Source organism: Centroberyx affinis, unplaced genomic scaffold (genome assembly GCF_046629955.1).
Source record: "Centroberyx affinis isolate AG114_WGS23_722 - 3 ecotype Tasmania unplaced genomic scaffold, CSIRO-AGI_Caff_v1 ptg000131l_1, whole genome shotgun sequence".
NCBI lineage: Eukaryota > Metazoa > Chordata > Actinopteri > Beryciformes > Berycidae > Centroberyx > Centroberyx affinis.
The window spans coordinates 768,280-789,978 of NW_027278831.1; the positions used below are offsets into that span (position 1 = coordinate 768,280).

The 21,699-nt window shown below is 42.8% G+C and overlaps 1 protein-coding gene across 3 annotated transcripts in view; it reads left to right on the forward strand.

Annotated features, from left to right (window-relative positions):
• Window positions 1-538: 538 nt before the first annotated feature.
• Window positions 539-21,699, forward strand: part of rc3h2 (ring finger and CCCH-type domains 2) — a 35,440-nt gene continuing 14,279 nt past the window's right edge. Inside the window, exons 1-13 of one of the 3 annotated variants that reach the window (XM_071530314.1) lie at window positions 539-773; window positions 9,289-9,617; window positions 10,004-10,121; window positions 11,080-11,313; window positions 12,590-12,765; window positions 14,004-14,204; window positions 14,594-14,726; window positions 16,209-16,327; window positions 18,658-18,770; window positions 19,334-19,660; window positions 19,870-20,072; window positions 20,682-20,995; window positions 21,104-21,250. In XM_071530314.1, the coding sequence (XP_071386415.1) occupies window positions 9,387-9,617; window positions 10,004-10,121; window positions 11,080-11,313; window positions 12,590-12,765; window positions 14,004-14,204; window positions 14,594-14,726; window positions 16,209-16,327; window positions 18,658-18,770; window positions 19,334-19,660; window positions 19,870-20,072; window positions 20,682-20,995; window positions 21,104-21,250 (2,316 nt within the window). In that variant the 5' untranslated portion in view covers window positions 539-773; window positions 9,289-9,386. Of the gene's footprint in view, window positions 774-5,189; window positions 5,332-9,288; window positions 9,618-10,003; window positions 10,122-11,079; window positions 11,314-12,589; window positions 12,766-14,003; window positions 14,205-14,593; window positions 14,727-16,208; window positions 16,328-18,657; window positions 18,771-19,333; window positions 19,661-19,869; window positions 20,073-20,681; window positions 20,996-21,103; window positions 21,251-21,699 lie in introns of those variants that run through there. The other 2 variants (XM_071530313.1, XM_071530315.1) reach the window with 2 other exon arrangements.

Genomic DNA, 21,699 nt, shown 5'->3' on the forward strand with positions numbered 1-21,699 from the left:
ATAAACACATAACAAAAAGATTAAAAACATGTCAGGTGGAGTAAACTCCATCCCATCAATCAAAAGGTAGGCAAACGTTAGGGGAAGTTTCGTCCTCCGCTGCATCTCAGGGCTGCAGAGAGTGAACTCGGGTGTGTGAGCTCAACTTCCTCGTGCTCGGCGCACTTGTCGAAGCGCATCCTCTGATCTGCCTCTCGGTCTGTTCCTTTAAAACCAAGCAGCCCACGCCTCGAAAAGCGGCTTGTTCCGGCTTGCCCCTTTACATCTTTTTATCCTTGCTCACAACGTTAAAATAGTACCCCCATACGCGCATGCATTTTGACGAACTATCGACGGGTTAACAAAAAGGCATCTTAAACAGAATATGCACGATGCGTAATCCTGCAGCAGCGGTCGCCCCGTGCAGCCCGGTGCGTCTGGGGCGCAGTTCAAACACGAACACCGGCGGAGCGATATCGCCATCTCCTCTCAGCCCCGGTTTGTCAAGCCGAGGGTGTGTAGCTCACTGTACCTGAGCAAACGTGTCTGTCACGTACTGTAGGAAAGGGGGGCAATGAATCGAAATTGGACCAAGGGACCCCTCTCTTAGTATCTGTATCCTCTGAAATGCCGTGCCACACCGCTTTCGCATCACGAATTATCTCCCCGGTTTGGTTGCTGCGGGTGTTTTGCAACTGATGAAGATTTTTTTATTATTATTATTTTGATGCTCGATGCGCTCCTGTGGATGGCCATGAATATGTTTATTCTAGTACTCTGGTGTAGTGCGTGAGGTAAGTGACTTATCCAGAGGTGCGCGCTACTTTCCCCTGTTTGTCAAATAGAGATTTGTTTGAAGTGTTCATTGCTGTTGACATTTCGGCCTAAATTAGGGCTGTTTATTTGTTTTCATTGGACTGGGCCGAATTTATTCGCCAGCTGCAAGCGAGTTGGCGTTTGGAAGCTGCAGATTTCAGAAATTATATCATCTGGAAGTAACCGGCTACCAGCCCGTCATCAATTTCTGCAACTGGTGATGATGGAATATTATCGTGTGTAACGAGACAGAGGCTGTACTTTCAATTACAGGCCTATAGCTTATAGTACGAATGCAAACCAGGATTTTCTAGAAAGAGTTCAGTCATTGCACGCTGCAAAGGAGCATGAAATTATAGATATGCTACTGTAATGGTCGAGACTGGTTGACTACTATTAGGCCTCCTATGGTGATATAATATTATGCATTGTGTAATATTTTGAGGAACATCACTTTTGCTCTCAGAGTGACTTCTAAGCCACAGCCACACTGTTTCCGAGTTCAGGTGTTGCATTTTATTTAGCCTTCGGTCTGAAATGCAGCATTGCTGTCATAAAGTTGAAGTGTGCAGTGTCAGGTTGGAGGCTACTGTGTAACCTGCTGCTATACAACGGTAACAAGCTGGTATTCTAACAGTATTATCCAAGTGTGCAACAAACAAATTGACGGTTCAGTAAGATTGCATAACTGTCATAATCACAGTTGCTAGCACTTCCGCGCGCCACATCTCGCATAAGTGATACAGTATACAGTATAGCAGCCTATGGGCTTTATGGTCGTTCTTCCCACCATCCAGACGCCACCCACACACACACGCACTCATGCACTATGATGATAGGCATAATGAATAAATAATCACACAGACCCACATACTCACACTCTACAATCAAAAACAAATGAGCAATGAACAGACATGGTAACATAACTATAGTAATCCTGTATAAAATATTAGAATGATACTATACAACTATAACAGCAAAACTACAAGTACCTGTAGGAGCATTGTAGTGAGACCATAGGAAAATAAAAACTACCATTAATGTCAGTGTAAACTCACTATAGAATACCACATACACACTGTAAGCCCCTGTAGAAATATTATAGGAATATTATAGTGTTTTTTCATTAGGGACTGCAAGTGTATGTTCATTATTTAGTGCTTTGTGCCCTATTTGTCATGTACTGTATATAGTTTGTTTCCCTGTTGAGGATCTTTCAACAGATTAGCAAAGCAGCGACAGTTCTCAAAGTTAAAGGTTAACTTTCTTTTCATCATTTACCTGCTACAGATGCAGGAATTTCTCTTAGTTACAGCCTAGACGCGCTGCTTAGAAACAGTCAGCAACATGGTTCTGAAATCCAGGAGGAGAAAGGTTTGCAGCTGTTTGTTTTCATAAACACTTTGTGTACTCCAGAATACACCTTTCCTGGTCCTGCTTTGTTTGTTTCTAATTTAGGGCAAGGAGTGAAGTGTTTCCTGGTGACTCAAATTATGTTCTTGACTCATGTGACTTAAAGCTGATATTTCATGTTTTCAGCAAAAGTTGTGGGTGTGAAATTTCAGTCTGCTTGTGCTTTAGCCAGTATGTTGCTCTTCTGAAGAATGTTTCACGGACCTGAATGGACTTCTGGTCACTGTCCACACGTTTGCAGTTATATTTTATATTTTACATTTTGGTACTAAGAACCTTACCCTGATGAATTCATGTATGTTCAGTAGGGATTTCTCCGTTGACCATAATTCTTTTTCTGAGAGAGGACTGTGTGGTACGCATGCAAGACATCTTTGGGGAGGAATTTAAAAGCACAGTAGCACATTTAATAGAATGAAGCAGAGTCATGAAAAATGTTTTATGTTTTTCCTACAAAAATAGACTCATCGCAAAAACAGTAATATAGGAGAAAAAGTTGCACATACTGTATTTCTCAAACTAAGAGACTGTGATTAGTTGACAAAAGCCTTGTAGTGATTGAAGTAGTAAGAATGTCTTAAGTTGGATATACTATGAGTACTTGTAATCATTCTTTTATGCAACTGTTTTTTGCCAGGTTGCTTCCTGAGTAATATGGAGACTCAGTTGCTGTATGACGTTTGTAAATGGTTTTGATTTCCTAAACTGAAGTCTCTATAGGATGACTGAGTTCATTAAGTGGGAAGACCCAGCCAAACTTACTGATTCCTAATGAACTCTAATTCAGGAGTTGCAATGCCAACACACACATGCATGTGCATAGGCCTACACACACACACACACACACACATTCAAATGCCTGTACACACACACACACACACACACACACGACACAGACTGGAACGTTGTGTTCTAATGCTGGGGTCACAGTGATGGTGAGAAGGAGCAGGGAGACACATGTCCTCATGTTACTTCACATTCCATGGCTTCAGGTTCAACCCATGCGCCGTGTGTGTGTGTGTGTGTGTGTGTGTGTGTGTGTATGCGTATATGTGAGTGTAATTGCATGTTTATGTGTTTATTTACTGTATGTATGTATAGTAAGTAGGTCTGAGTATATGCATTTTTCTGTGTATGTATGCATGCCTGCATTTGGATAATTGCGAGGAAGACGGAGTGAGAGTGCGGACATGTGTGCGGGCGTGTGTGTATGTGTGTGTGTGTGTGTGTGTGTGTGTGTGTGTGTGTGTTTAGTAGAAAAGGTGTAGGGTCATGGAACATGAGTGGTTGTCCATCAGAAGAACCGGGCCTCGTCCACAAACCTCCCTGCTAGTTGTGGATGTAGAAAAAGTAATGTCAAAAGTTAGTAGAACTTATCTCAACACTTTTGTGATAACTATGTTTGAATTGAGTAATGATTTGCATAAACTGAGTTAACATTTGAACACTCTTTGCTTTTTACTTCACACAGACTCATTAGTCACCTTCTTTGTGCACATAATAATTTAGTGCCGTGTCTCTGACGCCTCTCACTTCAGATACTGGGGTACAATAGAGGGAATTATTCCAACTCACTCCTCTGTGCCTGCAGAAATACCCAAGCTGGAGTTTGATTGAATCCACAGTTAACTGGCATGGCACTTGTAGCACAATCATGGACAGAAACTAATGCATGCACGGATACACAGATAGAGCAACAGACATACCAGCCTACACACAGACACAGGGTAAGACACACACACACACACTCGCTCTCTTTCTCTCATACACACACACACACGCTAAAGGAAACTCCAGATGCCCACCCCCATCACAGAGGGCCAACTGAGGACTGACTGTCCTGAGCCAGATGATAGCTTGCCAACTGTTGGCTGTAAAGACACAATGTACTTCACATCCTGCACTTGTCCATCCCAGCAATATACTAGGTGTTTACCAGGCCAGTACAGCAAATCACTGCTTAGTTGTTAAGCTCTGGGTCCATAAACGCCAGGCCCTTTTCAACACTTACAGAGACACGTGTTGCTGTTGACATTTATTTAACAGATCATGCTGGAAATGAATACATCATGTGCTGTCTCTAACTTGGATGTGTTCAAAATGGCATACTTATGTACTAATACACCAAGAATGTGCTCTGCATGGATTGCAAGTGTAAACAAGCCAGAAAGAAGAACAGGCAGCTAAATGGTCAGTTTCCTCATTTTAAAATGATCAGTGACAGGCGTCTTATGAGGAAGTTGTGGTCTGATATATGGTGCCACTGCACTCCCACTGCTGCCTGTCACAAGACTATGACAATCAACCACTTACTCTGTGTCTATAGGGGCTTTGTGTGTGTGTGTGTGTGTGTGTGTGTGTGTGTGTGTGTGTCTGTGTGTCTGTGTGTCTGTGTGTCTGTGTGGCATGCCTGCATATGTGGGTGTGTATCTATGCATGCAACTAAAATCATCACTGGAATTATTTTGTATGTCCAGATATGTGACTCTGTAGCTTATTTAATTTCCCATGTACTGTGGAGTACTCATGTGATTTATTTAGTCTGATAATGGTCTGGTAGTGTACAGACGTTTTATTCACCTTTGTTTGCAGAAAGCAAAATTGTTTAATGCAGAAACAGAGAGACAGACAAGCAGGCAAGCTTAGGCTAAGGCCGGGTTGGTTATATTCTGCCTGGGGCTCTCAGCAAAAACAGGATGTAGCAGTTGCTCAGAGCAGGAACAGGTGGTTGACAACGTGACTCTTCAAGGCTGTGAATTACAGTTAATGTTGCCCGAGTCTACACCACTCCCTAACCTGGCAACACTTCTATCTCAGAGCCCGAGAGTTGCGTTCAGGCGCGTCACCCCTCCTGCTCTCCTCTCCTCTCCTCCTCTCCTCCTCTCCTCTCCTCTCCCCGTCTCCAAACTTCCCTGAACCCGCAGCTCAGACACGTTTCATTACATGAGCTTCACCTCGCTCTTCCTTGGACGGCGGCTCAACCGTTAGTGGGCAACAATCGCCGTAATCGGTGTTATATTTGGGTTCCTCGCGGAAGGAAATATGACGCGCGAGAACAGAACGGAGCTGTCCACGCGGCCGAGGAGGCATCGCGAACACCGCACGCTCCAGGCGGCTTGGAAGGTGCGTAATACTGAGAGGAAATGAATGAGTAGGCATTATAATTGGCACGTCTCTATAGACTGTAAGGGCGATGTCTAAGTCCTGGAATAATGACTTTTATGATGAAAGTTGTTGTGAAAGTCTGGTAAATGGAGCGGTACGCGCAGTACTGTGCGTGCGTAATGCGCATGGTTCCTCTTTTCTTCCTCTGATCTCGTTCTGCTCAGCATGGCCATTTTATAAACAGACTAGATTCTTTAGTATGAAAAGTTAAGTTAATTGAATTAACTGAAGCTCAAGCCATGTCTAGAAAACTTGTGGAGTCTTGTTATTGATCGTTATTTTGCAGTGAAGACACAACAGGCCTACATGTTTTTGGCGCATGGAACCACATAGACATATAGTGTTTATGTGCAAAATAATCCTCTGTCTATGACTATATTGTTTTGTGCACATAGCCTATACACAACCATGCAGACTCACAGAGACGCAATGTATCTCCAAATGCAGTTTGGGACTGGTTTTGGTTGTGTAATATAGTCAGGAATCAGGACCATACAGGTTGAGTCAGTTGAGTGACGTGATTACTCCAGGCTGTGTGTGTGTGTGTGTGTGTGTGTGTGCGTGCGTGCGTGCGTGTGTAAGTTCTTAAATTCCATCTCTGAATCCACTTGAATGGACAGCTAAGAGCTTCTTAATGGCACCTGTGCTAAGATGGCACCAGCTGTTACTGTGGTGAGAGTTTTGGACAGATGTAGCGGACAGATTCTGAAAGCAACAGGTGCGCACTGTCTGCATGACTGAAACACTTTGTATAAAGAACTCATAACTGCTGAGAAGGCAGATTTTTTGTGTGTGTGTCTGTTTTGTATATTCACATAAAGTGGTTCCTTTTGTTTTTGGTTGAAGCGATGATACACATAATATGATACAGCTGTTCTGGGATGGAGGGATTTACTCAAGTAGAAGCATTGTTCTGTTGAGGAAATTTTATTCAACTAGAAGTAAATTTACTGGTGTAAAATCTGCTCCTGTAAAAGCAAAAAAGTAGCATATTCAAAATGCATTTCAATAGACAATGTTACATATGATCTTTTACCGTACAATGCAAAACTGTGTTCTTGTGATTGAAACAAAAAACATTTACATGAAAGACCGAATATACAAAGTAAAGCATGAATCAAGACAACAATTTATGGATTTGTTGGTGGTTTTATGTGCAGACCATCCCTCTTTTCTCCACCAACATGCTTAGTGTTTTCAGAGCTGCAACTCTAAACGGGCCAGGGAGCTGATTTGGATCTGATGACAGTAACTGACTTCCCCTAACCTATTTATCGTTCCCCTCATTCTCCATCTTTATTCACTTCCCCTCTCATTAACCCCCACAGTCTATTCCTCAATCACAAGCTAATTGCACTGTAGTAGCCCATGTACAATGGAGGTTGAAGACAAAATAACAAATATAAAGAGGCTAGATGAAAATATGTGTCATTGGCAGCTGTAATATGGAGATTTCGGTCAGCTGAAGCATGAATCTCTCCTCCCACTACTGTCAGACTCATTACCTTCAAATATTGTTTACACTCACTAAATGCACTGTTGATATCGCACCTGTTTATGACTATATTGTGCTTTCTAAAAATACAAATTTGAAATGCATGTCATTCTTTGATCTGTGATTAAAACCTGAAAACATCCAAATGCTGTTTTGGGGTTAAATATTTAAAAAGAAAGTATGTAACCGTTTTTTACAGGTTTGATGATGATACAGTTTATCATTGGCCAGTTTCTGATTCAGTGTTTATGTACTTAAGCAAAGTGAAATTACTTCCCTCAGAAAATACTCAAAGAAGTACACATACCCTAAAAAGTTACTCAAAGTAACAAGACTAATTTGTTTCTTCCATCGTTGTGGATTTTTACCTTATGATGATGTTCATCTGTCTAAATAAGTGATAAATCAGCATTTCTACCTGTCTGTCTCACCATGTAGCATTTTGCCCTATAGTCACTACTGTCTTGCATACTGCTGCCACCAGAAAGCCAGAAAGAGAGTCAATTGTTAAAAATGTTTGGGAACATTTGACATAAACAACGACTGTGGCCTACAAACCTTTCCTTGAAACAGGATGCTAGTATCCAGCTTTATCTGTCTCAAGCTGGACTGCTGTGGAAAGCAGAGATATGCAAATACTGTCTGTGTTTATTAATGGTCTGTACACTGATTTGCTAATACAATATTATCACGATTCAACATAAATTCAGCCTGTATAAGACTAAGTGTAGGTTCTGCTTGGAGAGCAGTAGCCAAGGTGATTCTGTGTGACTGATCTCAAATAAATACTGCATTCATCTGGAAATCAAACCTAGACTTATATTTTTGTATTCTCCTAGAGGTAATTATTATTATGACTGGTCTTCTAAATTATCTTTCACCTTGTATATTCTAACAACATTGATTAGTGTTGATCAGTCTGCTTTTTTAAATTGGGAAACAAATAGCTGGAGCTTATGTAACGCTATATCACTTACTTTGTTGTTCCCCTTTAGAAATGTATTCAATTTTTTTCTTTACTGAACAGCTGTCAGGCGGGTGGTTTAATTAATTTATTTATGTACTTATGTATTTGTTTGGTGATACTCTGTTGATCACCATAGGAGAAATTTGCTTTTTTCCTTTGCTCGGCCGCCTCCACAGGAAGGTCAAAGGTCAGCTACAGAACAGTGCTGGTAGGGATTCATTGTTTTTCTCATCACGATCAACATGATCAGTAGGACTATTAGTAAGAGTCCATACAAAGCAACACTACTTTTACAGTGGGCAGACTCTTTAGGAACTCACACTCAGACTGTGATAGGCAAGTGATAATGCAGAGCGCATTTTGAGAAATACTTTTTTGATCTTTTGGCATGTTGTTTAGAGAATGCCCCTGCCAAAATGAATCCCATGTTTGAAATGAGATGGGTCAAATGTAGACCTAGGCTTTTAAAAACTGTATTCATAGGGCCGTCTTGATGGCCTGCTTATTAATGCAATATGTGTTGAGGATTTGGCAACTAGAAAGAGAGGGGGAGAGAGAGTTTTTATTGCCCGCACTGGATTAAATAAATTTATGATTTTTATGGCCAGAGAGGCTGAAAACTGCCCATGTACTTCAGCTAAAGGCTTACTGCTCACTGATAAAGCTCAGAGTGGTATGATGATGCTGCTGCTGCATACCAACAATTACCTGCTGGACACCATGCACACCACCTACAGATACTGTGCTATTGTTTGTCAGTGCTTACAACATACAGTCTAGAAGTAATTTTGCATCTATTTGTTGATGTAGATCGATAATGAGTTATAGAAGAAGCATTGTTGACTGTGAAACTCTTGTGGCAGGTGACACAACCATTGCACAGCAGACAGTTGAATAGCAGAAACACTGTGATGTGCACATGTAATTTTGAAATAGACTATAATCAATTGTAATTATTAATCCATGGGCTCTGTAACAAGTGACTGTAGTGGTAGTTTAAGCATTATTTCCCCACACATGTAGGTGGGATTCTGTCTAAAATTATTTTTCAAGCAACACTGCTGCACAAAATGCATTCAAATACTTTATTTAATTTTGCTGTTCAGCACACCTCATCATGACACTGGAGATAAGCTCTTCATCTTCATTATGTTGTTCTTGTTGGTGTTATGTGAATTACATGTATGATGATTCTTAATGTGTGGAGTTGAATTTCGCATATGATATTTAATATAATGTATCTGCCATTTTGTGCATTATCCAAACTGCCTTACAGTGCCATTAGACATTTTTACAGTAAAGTGTGAACATTTGCTGGCAGCTGCCCCCCCCCCTCACTGTGTCATGGTGCAATGCTCTAACCACTGAGCTACACAAAATCACAAAACTGCTTTGCTGTTGTACAGAAACGCTGGTCAGTCACACAACCACGTCTTTCTCTCCCGCCCCTCAGTCACCATCGGCACCGGCGAGCGGGAGTGGTTGTCGGGGCACGTTGTCATGCCTTCCCCCTGAGCTCCGCGGCGCCTCCCTCAGTGGTGTGGTGGCAGGATGCCGGTGCAGGCGGCCCAGTGGACGGAGTTCCTGTCCTGTCCCATCTGCTACAATGAGTTCGACAGCAGCGGCCACCAGCCCATCAGCCTGGGCTGCTCTCACACGGTGTGTAAGACCTGCCTGCACAAGCTGCACCGCAAGGCCTGCCCCTTCGACCAGACGCCCATCAGCACCGATATAGACCTGCTGCCGGTCAACTGCGCCCTGCTGCAGCTGGTGGGAGCTCAGGTGAGTGCTGAGGAAGGAGGGCGTGTGTGTGTGTGAGTGGACGGAGGGTGTCTTGTAGGGTATCGGTACTCCATACCTTTAAGGTATCAACTGAAATAACCCAGTACCAAGTAGTATTGAAACTTCTCCAGTCAAACGATGCCACCAAAACCAAAAAAACAAAAAAGGTATCGAAAGAAGTACTCTGTTGGTATCGGTATCACTTTAAGGGTACTGGTATTGGTACTGGTATCATCATTTTTTAAATGATACCCAGCCCTAGTGTCTTGTGCGTAAGTGTGTGTGTGATTATGAGAGTGTCACAAAGTGAGAGAGACTGAGAATACAAGAAAGACTAGGACATAATAATGACAAGACATATTTATGCATGCTTACATGTCTCTTAGGTTCCGGAGGTCCAGCCGGTGAGCCTGAGCAGCGCAGCAGAGGTTGAGCACTACGAGGTGTGCAGGGTCTGTGTGGAGGAGCTGGCACTCTACCTAAAACCCATCAGTGGAGCAAAAGGTACTGTGTGTGTGTGTCTGTGTGTGGTGTGTGTGTGCATGTGCAGGCATGCATGTGTATCTGTGATGGTGAATTATAGAGTCTAGGATCTGTGGAAGAGAGAATAATGCTCAGTTTGAACCACAGACAAACCATCCGGGTATTCATGCTTCTCATGCTTTTAATAACAACTGCACACCTTAAACCTTCTGTACTTTAGTGGCAGTGTAGGAAAATTAATCTCTTCACATCCCTCTACAAGAAAAAATAACCCCACCAGAATCGGCCTCATACCGGTTCCTTTTTGTTCAGCCAATTTTCAAATCAGTCAGACAGTTTCAAATTTCAGGTGGTGTACGACCTCACGCACGACTCCAATGTGCCCGGTTTTATGGCTGCAGTGACATCATTTTGACTGCGCACACTCTGTTACATCCGTTTCTGTATGAAGCATGAAACAGCCTTATGAGAGAGAGAGAGAGCCACAGAGGGAGAATGTGTGTGGAGGATAGATGCATGATAAACCTTCAAGTGTCATCCCTTTTTTCCATGAAGAGGCCTTTAATCCATCTACCACACTGTTATTGAAGGTTTATAGCCGGTTGTAACAGACTCGCCTTTGCCACTCCTGCTATTGTTTCTGGGTAGGAGGCTGAAGCAATCAAGTGTCCTTATCTGTCTATAAACTTAACAATCCTTAATTTCAGCAAACTTCCCTTTGTCCCTGTTAATGAGTACAATGCAGTTGGATCATATTGCTTTTTTAATATTTGAAAGGAGGAGCTGTCACTTGGCCTGTTTCACAGACAAGAAGTAAAAAAAAAGATGATGAAAAATAAAATTAGTGTAGATAACATAGTCTGCTAACAACAAAAATCTAATTTAAAAATACTGATATTCATAATTAAAGGTTCTCATCGCGGTGAAGTTCCACAGATACTCTGCTTGACCCAAGAGCTCTCATCTTCTCCCACGACAGGTGTGGTGACACTGAGCCCGAGTGTGCTCAGTCGGCCCATGCAGAGGAAACTGGTTACCATGGTGAACTGCCAGCTAGTGGAGGAGGAGGGGCGTGTGCGGGCGGTGCGGGCAGGCCGGTCGCTAGGGGAACGGACCGTAACAGAACTCATCCTGCAGCACCAGAACCCCCAGCAGCTCTCTGCCAACCTGTGGGCAGCTGTGCGGGCGCGGGGATGCCAGTTCCTCGGTCCTGGTGAGTCAACAACACACACACACACTCACACACACACACACACAACAAGGCCCTGTTATGATACGAACATCATGCTACTACACTCAAACACGCAGATCTGTGAGGCATTACATGTGCAAGGGGTGGACATTTCTAAAGCCTGAGACATGAGGGTGTTATAAAGTGAAATTTATAGGCAATTTCCTCTCATTCATCATTGTTACATAGAGCCAAGTGAGCTATCACTTAGCTCGAAATAGGATTTAGACTCTGAAAATAAGGACTAAGCAAACCATCTTGTCTTGTAAACGCTAACAACTGGACACTTAAAACTGCCATTGAAGCTTTAAAGGTCATGCATGATACACTGTCTCTGTACAGTTTGAAGCAATATAACTTCAAAGAGTTCACTTGGTGCGACCTTTGGCTACCTGTAAAAGGAACAAATAAGAACCATGTGACACAGGACAGTTGATTAGCATGGTGTTGGCATAATTGTTTAGACAGTATTATTCTGTATTATTCTATATTATATCAGTTTGACAATACAAACAATATATTTCACCTTTTATTTTATTGTTGTAAATATCGATTTTGTTTCATTTTGATGTAACGCCCGTTTCTTATACAATCCCATTCAGCCTGTTGGATTTACATTCATCAGATTATTCAGCTTCACTGTCAGACATCAAAGCTGTTATTTGGCCAAATTGCTCAGCAAATGAAATGACAGGAATTGAAAAAACACTAGTGGTAAAATCAGTAAAATAGCAGGTCTACATTGCCTCAACACACTGCTGGTGCCTATAGATTTTCCAACCTGGTGTCCTGTGATGATTACTCATAGGGCAGATTCTGACTGGGAAACACTGTTTCTCACCATGATAACAGAATGAGTTCATTTAAGAGACTGAGGACACCTGGTTGTAATTACCTCTCTATGTGTTAGAAATAGGCTTCTGCGCACAGAAGCAAGTGTCATTTTCTTTTTAAGCTTTTGGGTTTTCTGTGTGAAATGTGTCATCGTGTCAGTGTTGGTAGTGTTTGCATCTGTGTACTCTGTGTGTGTGTGTGTGTGTTTGAATGTGTGTTTGCTGAATATTTCTCTCTGCCTGATTCTCTCCTCACCCCCTCTCCTCATTCCTCTGAATCTCTTTCCCTCACTCACTCTCTTTCTCACTCTCTCCCTCCCTCTCCATCTCCCTCTCTCACTCTGTCATTCTCTCTATCCCCACACCCCTCTCTCACTCTGTCATTCTCTCCATCATCACACCCCTCTCTCACTGTTCTTCATCAGCTATGCAAGAAGATGCACTGAAGCTGGTTCTGCTGGCTCTGGAGGACGGCTCAGCTCTGTCCAGGAAGGTGCTGGTTTTGTTTGTAGTCCAGAAGCTAGAGGCCCGGTTCCCCCAGGCCTCCAAGACCAGCATCGGCCATGTGGTGCAGCTCCTGTACCGGGCCTCCTGCTTCAAGGTACACATGTGCACACACAGACACATAGATATACATCACATACATAAATGCCTGTACATACACATGCAAGAACATGCAATCAAGGAGCACTATTAACTACTCCATGTTGAAAGTACTGAGCTCTTTGAACACCACAGCCTAAGTCAAACCAGAAAAACACAAGTGCAGTTTGTCCCAAGAACCCAAGCCTTAAATGAGTAGGTGACCTGATTAATGAAGAATATTTAAATAGATCCTCATTTACCACCATGGATTGCTTTACCACTTCCAGAGATAGTGCTGCTCACTGTTTCAAATGGCAACTCTTAATTATGACAATAATTGTAGTTTATAAAAGTTCTTATATCTAATATCTTGTATTGCATAAAAGTCATACTGGCATTAAGGATGTGGGCTTCAGTGGATGTGTTTTCTACGTGTGTGTATTTCTGTGTGTGTGTTATCTGATGAGGAGAGTGCTAGCCAGTTAGTAAGAATGACAGACATGGCTGGTAGGGCAGAAATGCCAGCTATCTTCCCATGATGTAACAGCAGTCTATATTTGCCCCTGTTGCTCCGTCTTACAGGACAGAGACAGACAGGCAAGCAGACAGACAGACAGATGGAGACAGACAGGCAAGCAGACAGACAGACAGATGGAGACAGAGGCGGGCACACAGACAGACAGGACAACTGACAAAGTATTTTAGAGGTTGTAAATTTGTCAGACAGGTGGACAGCAACCTGAGCCAGGCTAGTGATGAAACCTGATTCCCTCCAGCTTTAATTTTATGACTGCAGTGCTTGCCAGATTTTGTAACTGATAACTGATACTGTGTATTGGTGTCTTATGATGATTACTCATAGGGCAGATTCTGAGAAGGGGGGAAACCCTCCCTCTGATCTGAGTTTGAGTTTGTTAGTCTGAAGACACCAAATACGGACAAATTGACTGATCTTTAAATTCTGTTATTGTCAATAGGAAAATGTGTAATAGAAACCAAACATATCTTCTATTAAGTTTGACTGAATATTCTTAACATAACTGTATCAGCAACAAGATGCTCAGAAAGCTACGGCAACACACTTTATGTGTATTAAACTGAGTATAACATTCCCTTCCTTCTCCATCCCTTCTTTCCCTTCCTCGTCTCTCTTGTCCCTCATCCCTCTCTCAATGTTAACTCCCCCCTTCTCTCTCTCTCTCTCATCTCCTCTCTCTGTCCCCTTCATCATCCCCGTCCTCTCCTCTCCCTCAGGTGACTAAGCGTGACGAGGACTCGTCACTGATGCAGCTGAAGGAAGAGTTTCGTACGTACGAAGCTCTGAGGAGAGAGCATGACGCTCAGATCGTCCACATCGCCATGGAGGCGGGCCTGCGGATCTCACCTGAACAGTGGTCTTCTCTGCTGTATGGAGACCTGGTGCACAAGTCACACATGCAGTCCATCATTGACAAGGTACTGTTCAAATTCATAAGTGGTCCATTATTAACATGGTATTATTCCACTTGTTATGCATAAAATAGTACCTCAAATTTTACATTTATTATTGCTAAAGGCACTTTTGAAATTTCAAATGGTGAATATTACAACACTCTGGAGCACAGAAGCACAGAATATTTGTATTTAAAAGTTATGGACAGCAGATAAGTATGCCATGCAGGGACTAATAGTTTTCAAGTTTCTTCCAGGTTCTGTGTTTATGCATTTATATACTCTTTTTTGTTGACAGGTTAACCTCTCTCTCTGACTCACTTCTTGTTAAAGTATCTCTCTCTCTCTCTCTCCCCCTCTCTCTCCCTCTCCAACTCTCTCTGGCCTCTCTCTGTTTCTTTCTTCTGCTCCAGTTGCAGTCTCCAGAGTCATTTGCTAAGAGCGTCCAGGAACTGACAATTGTTCTCCAGAGGACAGGAGACCCTGCCAATCTCACTAGCCTTAGACCACACCTAGAGCTACTAGCCAACATAGACCACAATCCAGGTATAGATTTTTCTTCTCATTGTTCACCCAAAAAATTGGAGGAGACCTTGCCAACGCCACTCTCCTCCACCACAGAATTACAATGAACAGAATGGGCATAGAAAGATAAATAGATAGAGTCATTAGTGGGGAAAAGACAAAACATCAACTGTCTTAAGAAACTCAGAGCCAACAAGAAAATTACAAGAGCAGCACCTAGTTGATTTCTCTCTTTCTATTTTGGGGGAAGAAACTAACTGAATTTGTGATGAAATAAAATGGATTTTTAAGGGCCGTAATTTTTCATAATGTCATGAAAATTGCCTCTGGTTTGGTGCATGAGACTCGTTACCATGGCAAAGGCATCGTTTGGCTAAAGATCTCCTCCAGTGGGAGTTGTGTTAAACACTTTGAGCCTTGTTCACCGTCCACGCATTTATCAATTCCCTTTTCCCTGAAAACATTCTTACAAATCTACCGTTGTAGCTGTAGTTAAGGAGATTAACATGATACACAAGGAAGCACCCTTTCTGTTCCTTCAGATTATCTGTGGCAACAACACAACGTCACCAGCAATAGACATGTTTGTCAATTTGTGCCGAATTCAAACTTGCTCACTGTCTCAGGCGGGAGCTGCTTGTATAAGGCCTATAGGCTGCGTAGAAACATTCATCTCTATGCAAATTGAAGAAGGCTAAGGCTGAATAAACTATTTTTATTTTGGTTTATAAACGATTTTCAGAAAAAAGTGCTAGTCCACTTACACAACAATTGTGTAAGTGCTATAGCAGTTGAATACCAAGAAGTAATGTGCTTACAATCTGTCATTCGCTTGTCATAGACCAGGACATAGAAGCTGCTGATGGACCTTGTGAGTTAAATACAAAAAAATTACATCAAAAAACCATGGCAGAACAGGTTTTTTCCTGTCTTTCTGTCTTTGACTTTTGACAGATGTTACAATGGGTACTCAAAAATGTATTTAACATTGTTCTTCTCTACTGTATGGATGGTACACAAATCATATATGCAGTCCATCACTGACAAGGTACTGTTCAAAGTCATAGGTGGTCCATTATTAACGGGGTATTATTCCACTTGCCATGCATAAGATAGTACCTCAATTTTTAACATTCATTATTGATAAAGGCACTTTGTGGCCCCATTTTGGAGTGGCTGCTCTATTAAATTTTATTCTGATATTGTCATGAAATGACCATGTGCTTCCGGGATTACAGATTACATAATCCAGGTATCATTAAGAACTCAGATATTATACAAGTCAGCCCTGGTGAAGAATATTGCGTAATGCACCTAAACTCACCTCACACCTCAAATAATTTGACTGGAGTGTTAGTTATACAGATGTTGCCACTGTAGAGGTCCCTGCAGCACTACTGTGCCGCCTCCAGGAGGAATCGTTTGGAAAGCCCTGCAGTACCAATACAGGATAGACACTGAGTGGATGAACATGACTATACACTGTTGTTGATCTGTGTGTAGATGCACCAGCACCGTCATGGGAGGAGCTGGAAAGTGTGATGCTAGCTGTCAAGTTGGTGGTTCATGGACTGGTGGAATTCATACAGAACTTCAGCAAGAAGAGCCATGACACTCCACAGGTACACTCATGGGATGGGATGGGATTGTATCACTAACAATTATGTTCTTTATATAGGCAACACAGTGCATGAGGTGGGTTACAGGCAATGTGTGAGAATATAAACATAGTATCTGCATAGTGGAAAAAGTACAGAATAGTGAAGAATGATTCTCTTGGGAGGAGAAGTTAAAGGAATAGTTCACCCAAAAATGAAAATTCAGTCATTATCTACTCACCCCCATGCCGATGGAAAGTCGGGTGAAGTTTCTTAGTCCACAAAACAGTCCTGAAGTTTCACAGCAAAACAGTGTTGCAACATTCTCCTAAACAACTGAAGTCGCTGGGGACTTGTTTTAAAACGTAAAACAAACAACTGAAAAAAAACATAAAATGGTCTGCCTCATCCAGGCGCTGTGGAAGGCCACTGCTCTCAGTCCTAAAACACACTTTATCCTTCCTGCTGCAGCATCTGAGATAGTTGCAAGGACATGAAATGGTTTCTATAAGCATCCACTGCAAACAGCAGAGGGGTACCACTTGTGTTATGAGCTAAATTACTATTGATCACTGATACCACAATGTGAAAAGAAAAGGTAACAATCAGCAGTTAGCTGTGATTGACAAAGACCAAAACTGGCCGCTAAATGGAACATACAATAGAGTGAGTACAGGCTGAAGGACAAAATATCACAATATCACCTCCGGTCTACAAACAACAGGCAGTGAAGTTTCAAAACAAAGCCCAAAAACAAGGTTCAGTCCAACCAAGACACAGAGCGCTCTCTCTTTTACCTAATAAAAATAATTAGACCTATGAGTACAAACAGAAAGAACAAAATAACACATACCTGATGAGGATTAGGGTCAACCTTTACCTTCAGAACAGCGCCATCCTCCTGGGCATGCTGTCATGAAGCCCTGAACTGAGTATAGTAAGATACTGGACCATTCTTCAAGAAGGAAAGACTCTGAATGGCCTCTTATTCTTTAGTCCTTATACAACTTTGCAGAGCAGCCATCGGCCCCAAGAAATCCCATCCCAATCCCCATGTTAACAGTTGGCCACAGGCATTGTGGGTTAAAGGCATCCTTTGTTTTTCTCCAAACATACTCCTGTCTGAATGTAGGAAAAAGGGCTAAAAACACTCATCACACTATGTTACTTTTTTACAAGCAGATTGTGTAGCCCTGTCACAATTGCCAGATTTGCGGTGGTGTGTGTGTGTGTGCTGATTCGCTTCCATGGTATTTTTTGAGGCTGCAGTTTTGTGGTGTTCAGCAGTAACTATCCTGTTAAGTGGCTGTCGCTCCCTGTCAGTGTCAGCTTCCACAGTGTCAGATTCCTTTCTGCTAAGACAGTTTGTTGGTGTTTGGCGTATGTTGTCATGAGTTTTGAGACTGTTCCCCTTGCCACATTTAATCATTTTGCAGTTTTTGTGACTGATGCTCCTGTATTTGGCCTCTCTGGGAACTCTGTCAGCTGCCTCATGTTGCTTTGAAAACGCCCATATAACAGTGGTGATTGTCAGACCTTTTAAAGCTGACACATACTGATAATTGGCATTCAACTTTCTGTGTGACTGCCTTTGTAATTGTGAGTTACTTCAAAGTTAAAGTAGTTTTTCATGTGGTGTTTATGTGTAATAGTTACTGTTCTGACATCATCTTCCCCCCATATCTTCCAACCATAACACGAACGTGTGTTCACAAACTACAAATAAATAATATAATCACCTTGGAAAAGAGTTAGTCATAACAGTAGATAAACACCGTGAAAGTAGTAAGCATGAAATGAGAAGAACATCTTGACATGAACTTGATACTTGCACGGCCTCCAATATACTTAACAGCTTTTAGAAAAAACACTGCAGCTCAGCTTCCAACTTCCAACTCCAAACTGAGAGTTGTACTTTCATTTATTTCAGTGTTTTGAGGACTTTTTCAGGCCCTTTTTTGCCCCCTGCATTTACATTTATATTTTAGTCATTTGCTGGTGCTCTTATCCACAGTAAAATCAGTTTAAATTACCCAGTCAACAATATTACCAGCAACCAGTAATGAGGAGTGCAAGGGTCAGGGGTCATAGTGCCTTCATAATTTTCCTGCGACCACAGAACAATCATGTGAGAGAGAAGTGCGAGGAAAAAGTATGAAATAAGTGCGAGATAGAGGGGATCATCCCACAGTGGCTGTGAAGTTGATTATCTAACAAGATATTAAATATGTAATTTTTATGTTCAATGGGTGGTGGCTATTTATGCACAATGCAATAGTGACAAGGACAAAAAAGGTGAGCCATGACATTTTTTATTTTATAATTGTTGTGTATTGTGTCTGTGCCCTACTCAGCCCCAGGCCAACAGCAAGTATAAGACCAGTATGTGTCGAGACCTCCGGCAGCAGGGAGGCTGTCCCAGAGGAACCAACTGTACATTCGCACATACACAGGACGAGCTAGAGAAGTAAGTGAGACACACACACACACACACACACACACACACACACACACACACTCACACACACACACCCACACACACACACAGACAGGGAGATTAACTATTCATTGTATCCATGATACATGAAAAATAAAATAATATTGTCTAGCCTAGTTTGCATGTATAATCAAATCAACTTACATGCACTGGTAATGGCAGTGACAGAAGCTTGGGCAGAAATAACTTTATCCAGAAGAGTGGGAGGACAAGCTGAAACAGAAGAACAAGCACATCACATTAACAGCTAGTTAAGCTAGTTTCACTGTTATGAAATCACAACTTGGAATCGACATGGTAGTCTAGCCTGTAGGGACCAGAAATACAAGAGAGCTCCTGCTACAGTATTATTGCAATACTAACGCTACACACATGCACACACACACACACACACACACACACTCATGCTGTATACAGGCATGCGTGTATACAATTACAGGACACTCCTCTATGGTTATGTACACACTGCCAGAAAAACTCTAACACTCATTCCTACCAAATCTCTTTCCCCTCTTCCCTGCTTCTCTCTCCAGATTCAGACTGAGGAACAAGAAGATCAGCAGCGTGGGCCGCCCCTTCCCTCTGGCACAGGGGGTTATGGGTAAAACCATGACCGTAGAGGGCAGCATCCACGCACCGGACGTGTCGGTGGGAGTGGGGCAGGGTCTGAAAGGGACGGGAGAGAATGCGGGCACCCCCCTAACAGAGGGCGTCCCTGTCCTGTCTCACCCCCAGCTCATCTCCAGAGGGGCTGACATGATGGAGGAAATGAAGAGAGCGGTGCCAAACGGATCAAACGGGGCGAACGGGTCCAACGGGCTATCCGGCTCCAACCGAACCACCTCCGGATCAATGGAACAGTAAGATTATTCATTCAGGCAGTCTTTGATCCTTACACAACTTCCACTGGTGGCCCTTACCGTGAAATCAGACTAGTATTTATTCCAGTCTTGCATTACTATTTATGGCAATGGATAATTCAGAGCAATTAGACTTCTCAGCTTTCTCCACATATTTCTGCTCATTCTCTCTCTCTCTCTCTCTATCCCTCTCTCTCTCTGTCCATCAGGAAGCCCATCTCTCCTCCCAGGACTCCGGTCAGCCATGCCTCCACGTCGTCTCCCTTGACCGCGGTTGGGCGCGGGGACTGCGGCGCTCCCATGCCCAAACATGGTCAGTTCCTGCTGCGGGCGCCACATCCTTCTCAGGCGTCAGAGCTGTACTACCAGGAGCCCCACTCTGCGTACGACACGGCCCATTATCCGCCGACCTGTGAGTTTGCATGTACACACATCACACATTGGTTATATGAAGGGTGCGATTTGTGATGAAAACATTTTTAGCGTGTGATATCTTACACACGGAGGTATGAAAAATAACAAGCACGGATCTTGTGCATCCCCTTGTGATCTTGTGTTCAGTTCAATTCAATTCATTGAAGCATTGTGCCTCGGTTATCGGTTAAATTACCTAATTCCACTAACGTTACTGAAATACCACAATGTAATAACTTTACCTACCATTCAAATTTGTGGGGCATTTGTAGGGCTCTGAGGGGAAGAAAAACATGTCCCCACCGGTGATTAAATTTAATGATCAGAAGCAGAAGTAGGGAAACCCCCTCCACCCCCCCCAGCAAATCGCACCCTGGTTATATTGTAATGCAAACATCTGCAGTCTTCCAGATGAATGATCTCTTCTCTTCTCTTCTCTTCTCTTCTCTTCTCTTCTCTTCTCTTCTCTTCTCTTCTCTTCTCTTCTCTTCTCTTCTCTTCTCTTCTCTTCTCTTCTCTTCTCACTCTGTTTATCATCCTTCTTCTCACCCTTCTCCCATCATTTCCTCTCCTGTCCTCCTCCTCTCCTCCTCCTCCTCCTCTCCAGCAGGTTCCTACTACCCATCCACTCTCCATCCTCCTCACAAGCCCTGCATGGCTCGGTTCCTCCGATCCTCCAATGTCCCAGAATCCTCCCTGCCACCTTCCATGGGGCCCCCGCCATCTTCCTACCCCAGCGACCCTCAAACGCAGCACCCTTCTTCTTCTTCTTCCTCCGCTTACCCACCACCCCCACCTAGAGATCGGATGGGGCCTCCTCCCTACCACCCCCACCCGGGACAGCCTCAGTACGGGCCGCTGCCGCCGGCCCATGGTGTCTACGCTCCTCTCTATGACAGCAGGAGAGTATGGAGGCCTCAGGTGAGATTTACTTACTGGTAATTGGATTGAGTTATATGTTAATTCCTCTAATCGTATTACTGTGTATTTTGATCATTGCACTGATTGTGATGATTGTTATTATTACAGCTGTACCATAGAGAAGATGCCAGGAGTAACTCTTTGCCCCCAGAAGTGCTGCATTCCTCCGTCTACCAGCCTCCACTCAGGGAGAGATTCAACTCTCTAGACAGCAACTACTGCTCTGGGGCAGAACACCGCACAGGGCCACACAGGGTGGGTGAAATGATAATGATAATAATAATTATAATAATAATAATAAACATTATTTATAGAGCACTTTTCAAAACCAAAGTGCTTCACAACAAGGAACAAGTGCAAGGAATAAAACAAAATAAAACTGGAGGTACTGTAAAAATAACATAGAACAGAGATAAAAATACAATCAACTGATGAATAAATCCAAATCTTATCAACAATGAATGAGGCAACTTGGCTGAAATCAGACCAGGATTAAAAGTAAGCTTTTCAATAAAAGTACGTTTTGAGAACATACATTGTAAAAGATCGAGGTGTGCTGATCGAAAGCAATAGAAACAGATTCAGAGAGAATGAGCGTGACCGCACCATCATGGAAGAAATTATTAACTTTTGGTGAAAATCCGACATATGGAACCGGCATATCATGACAGTTGCATAGTGTTGGTGGAGGTAGGCGCTCTGCT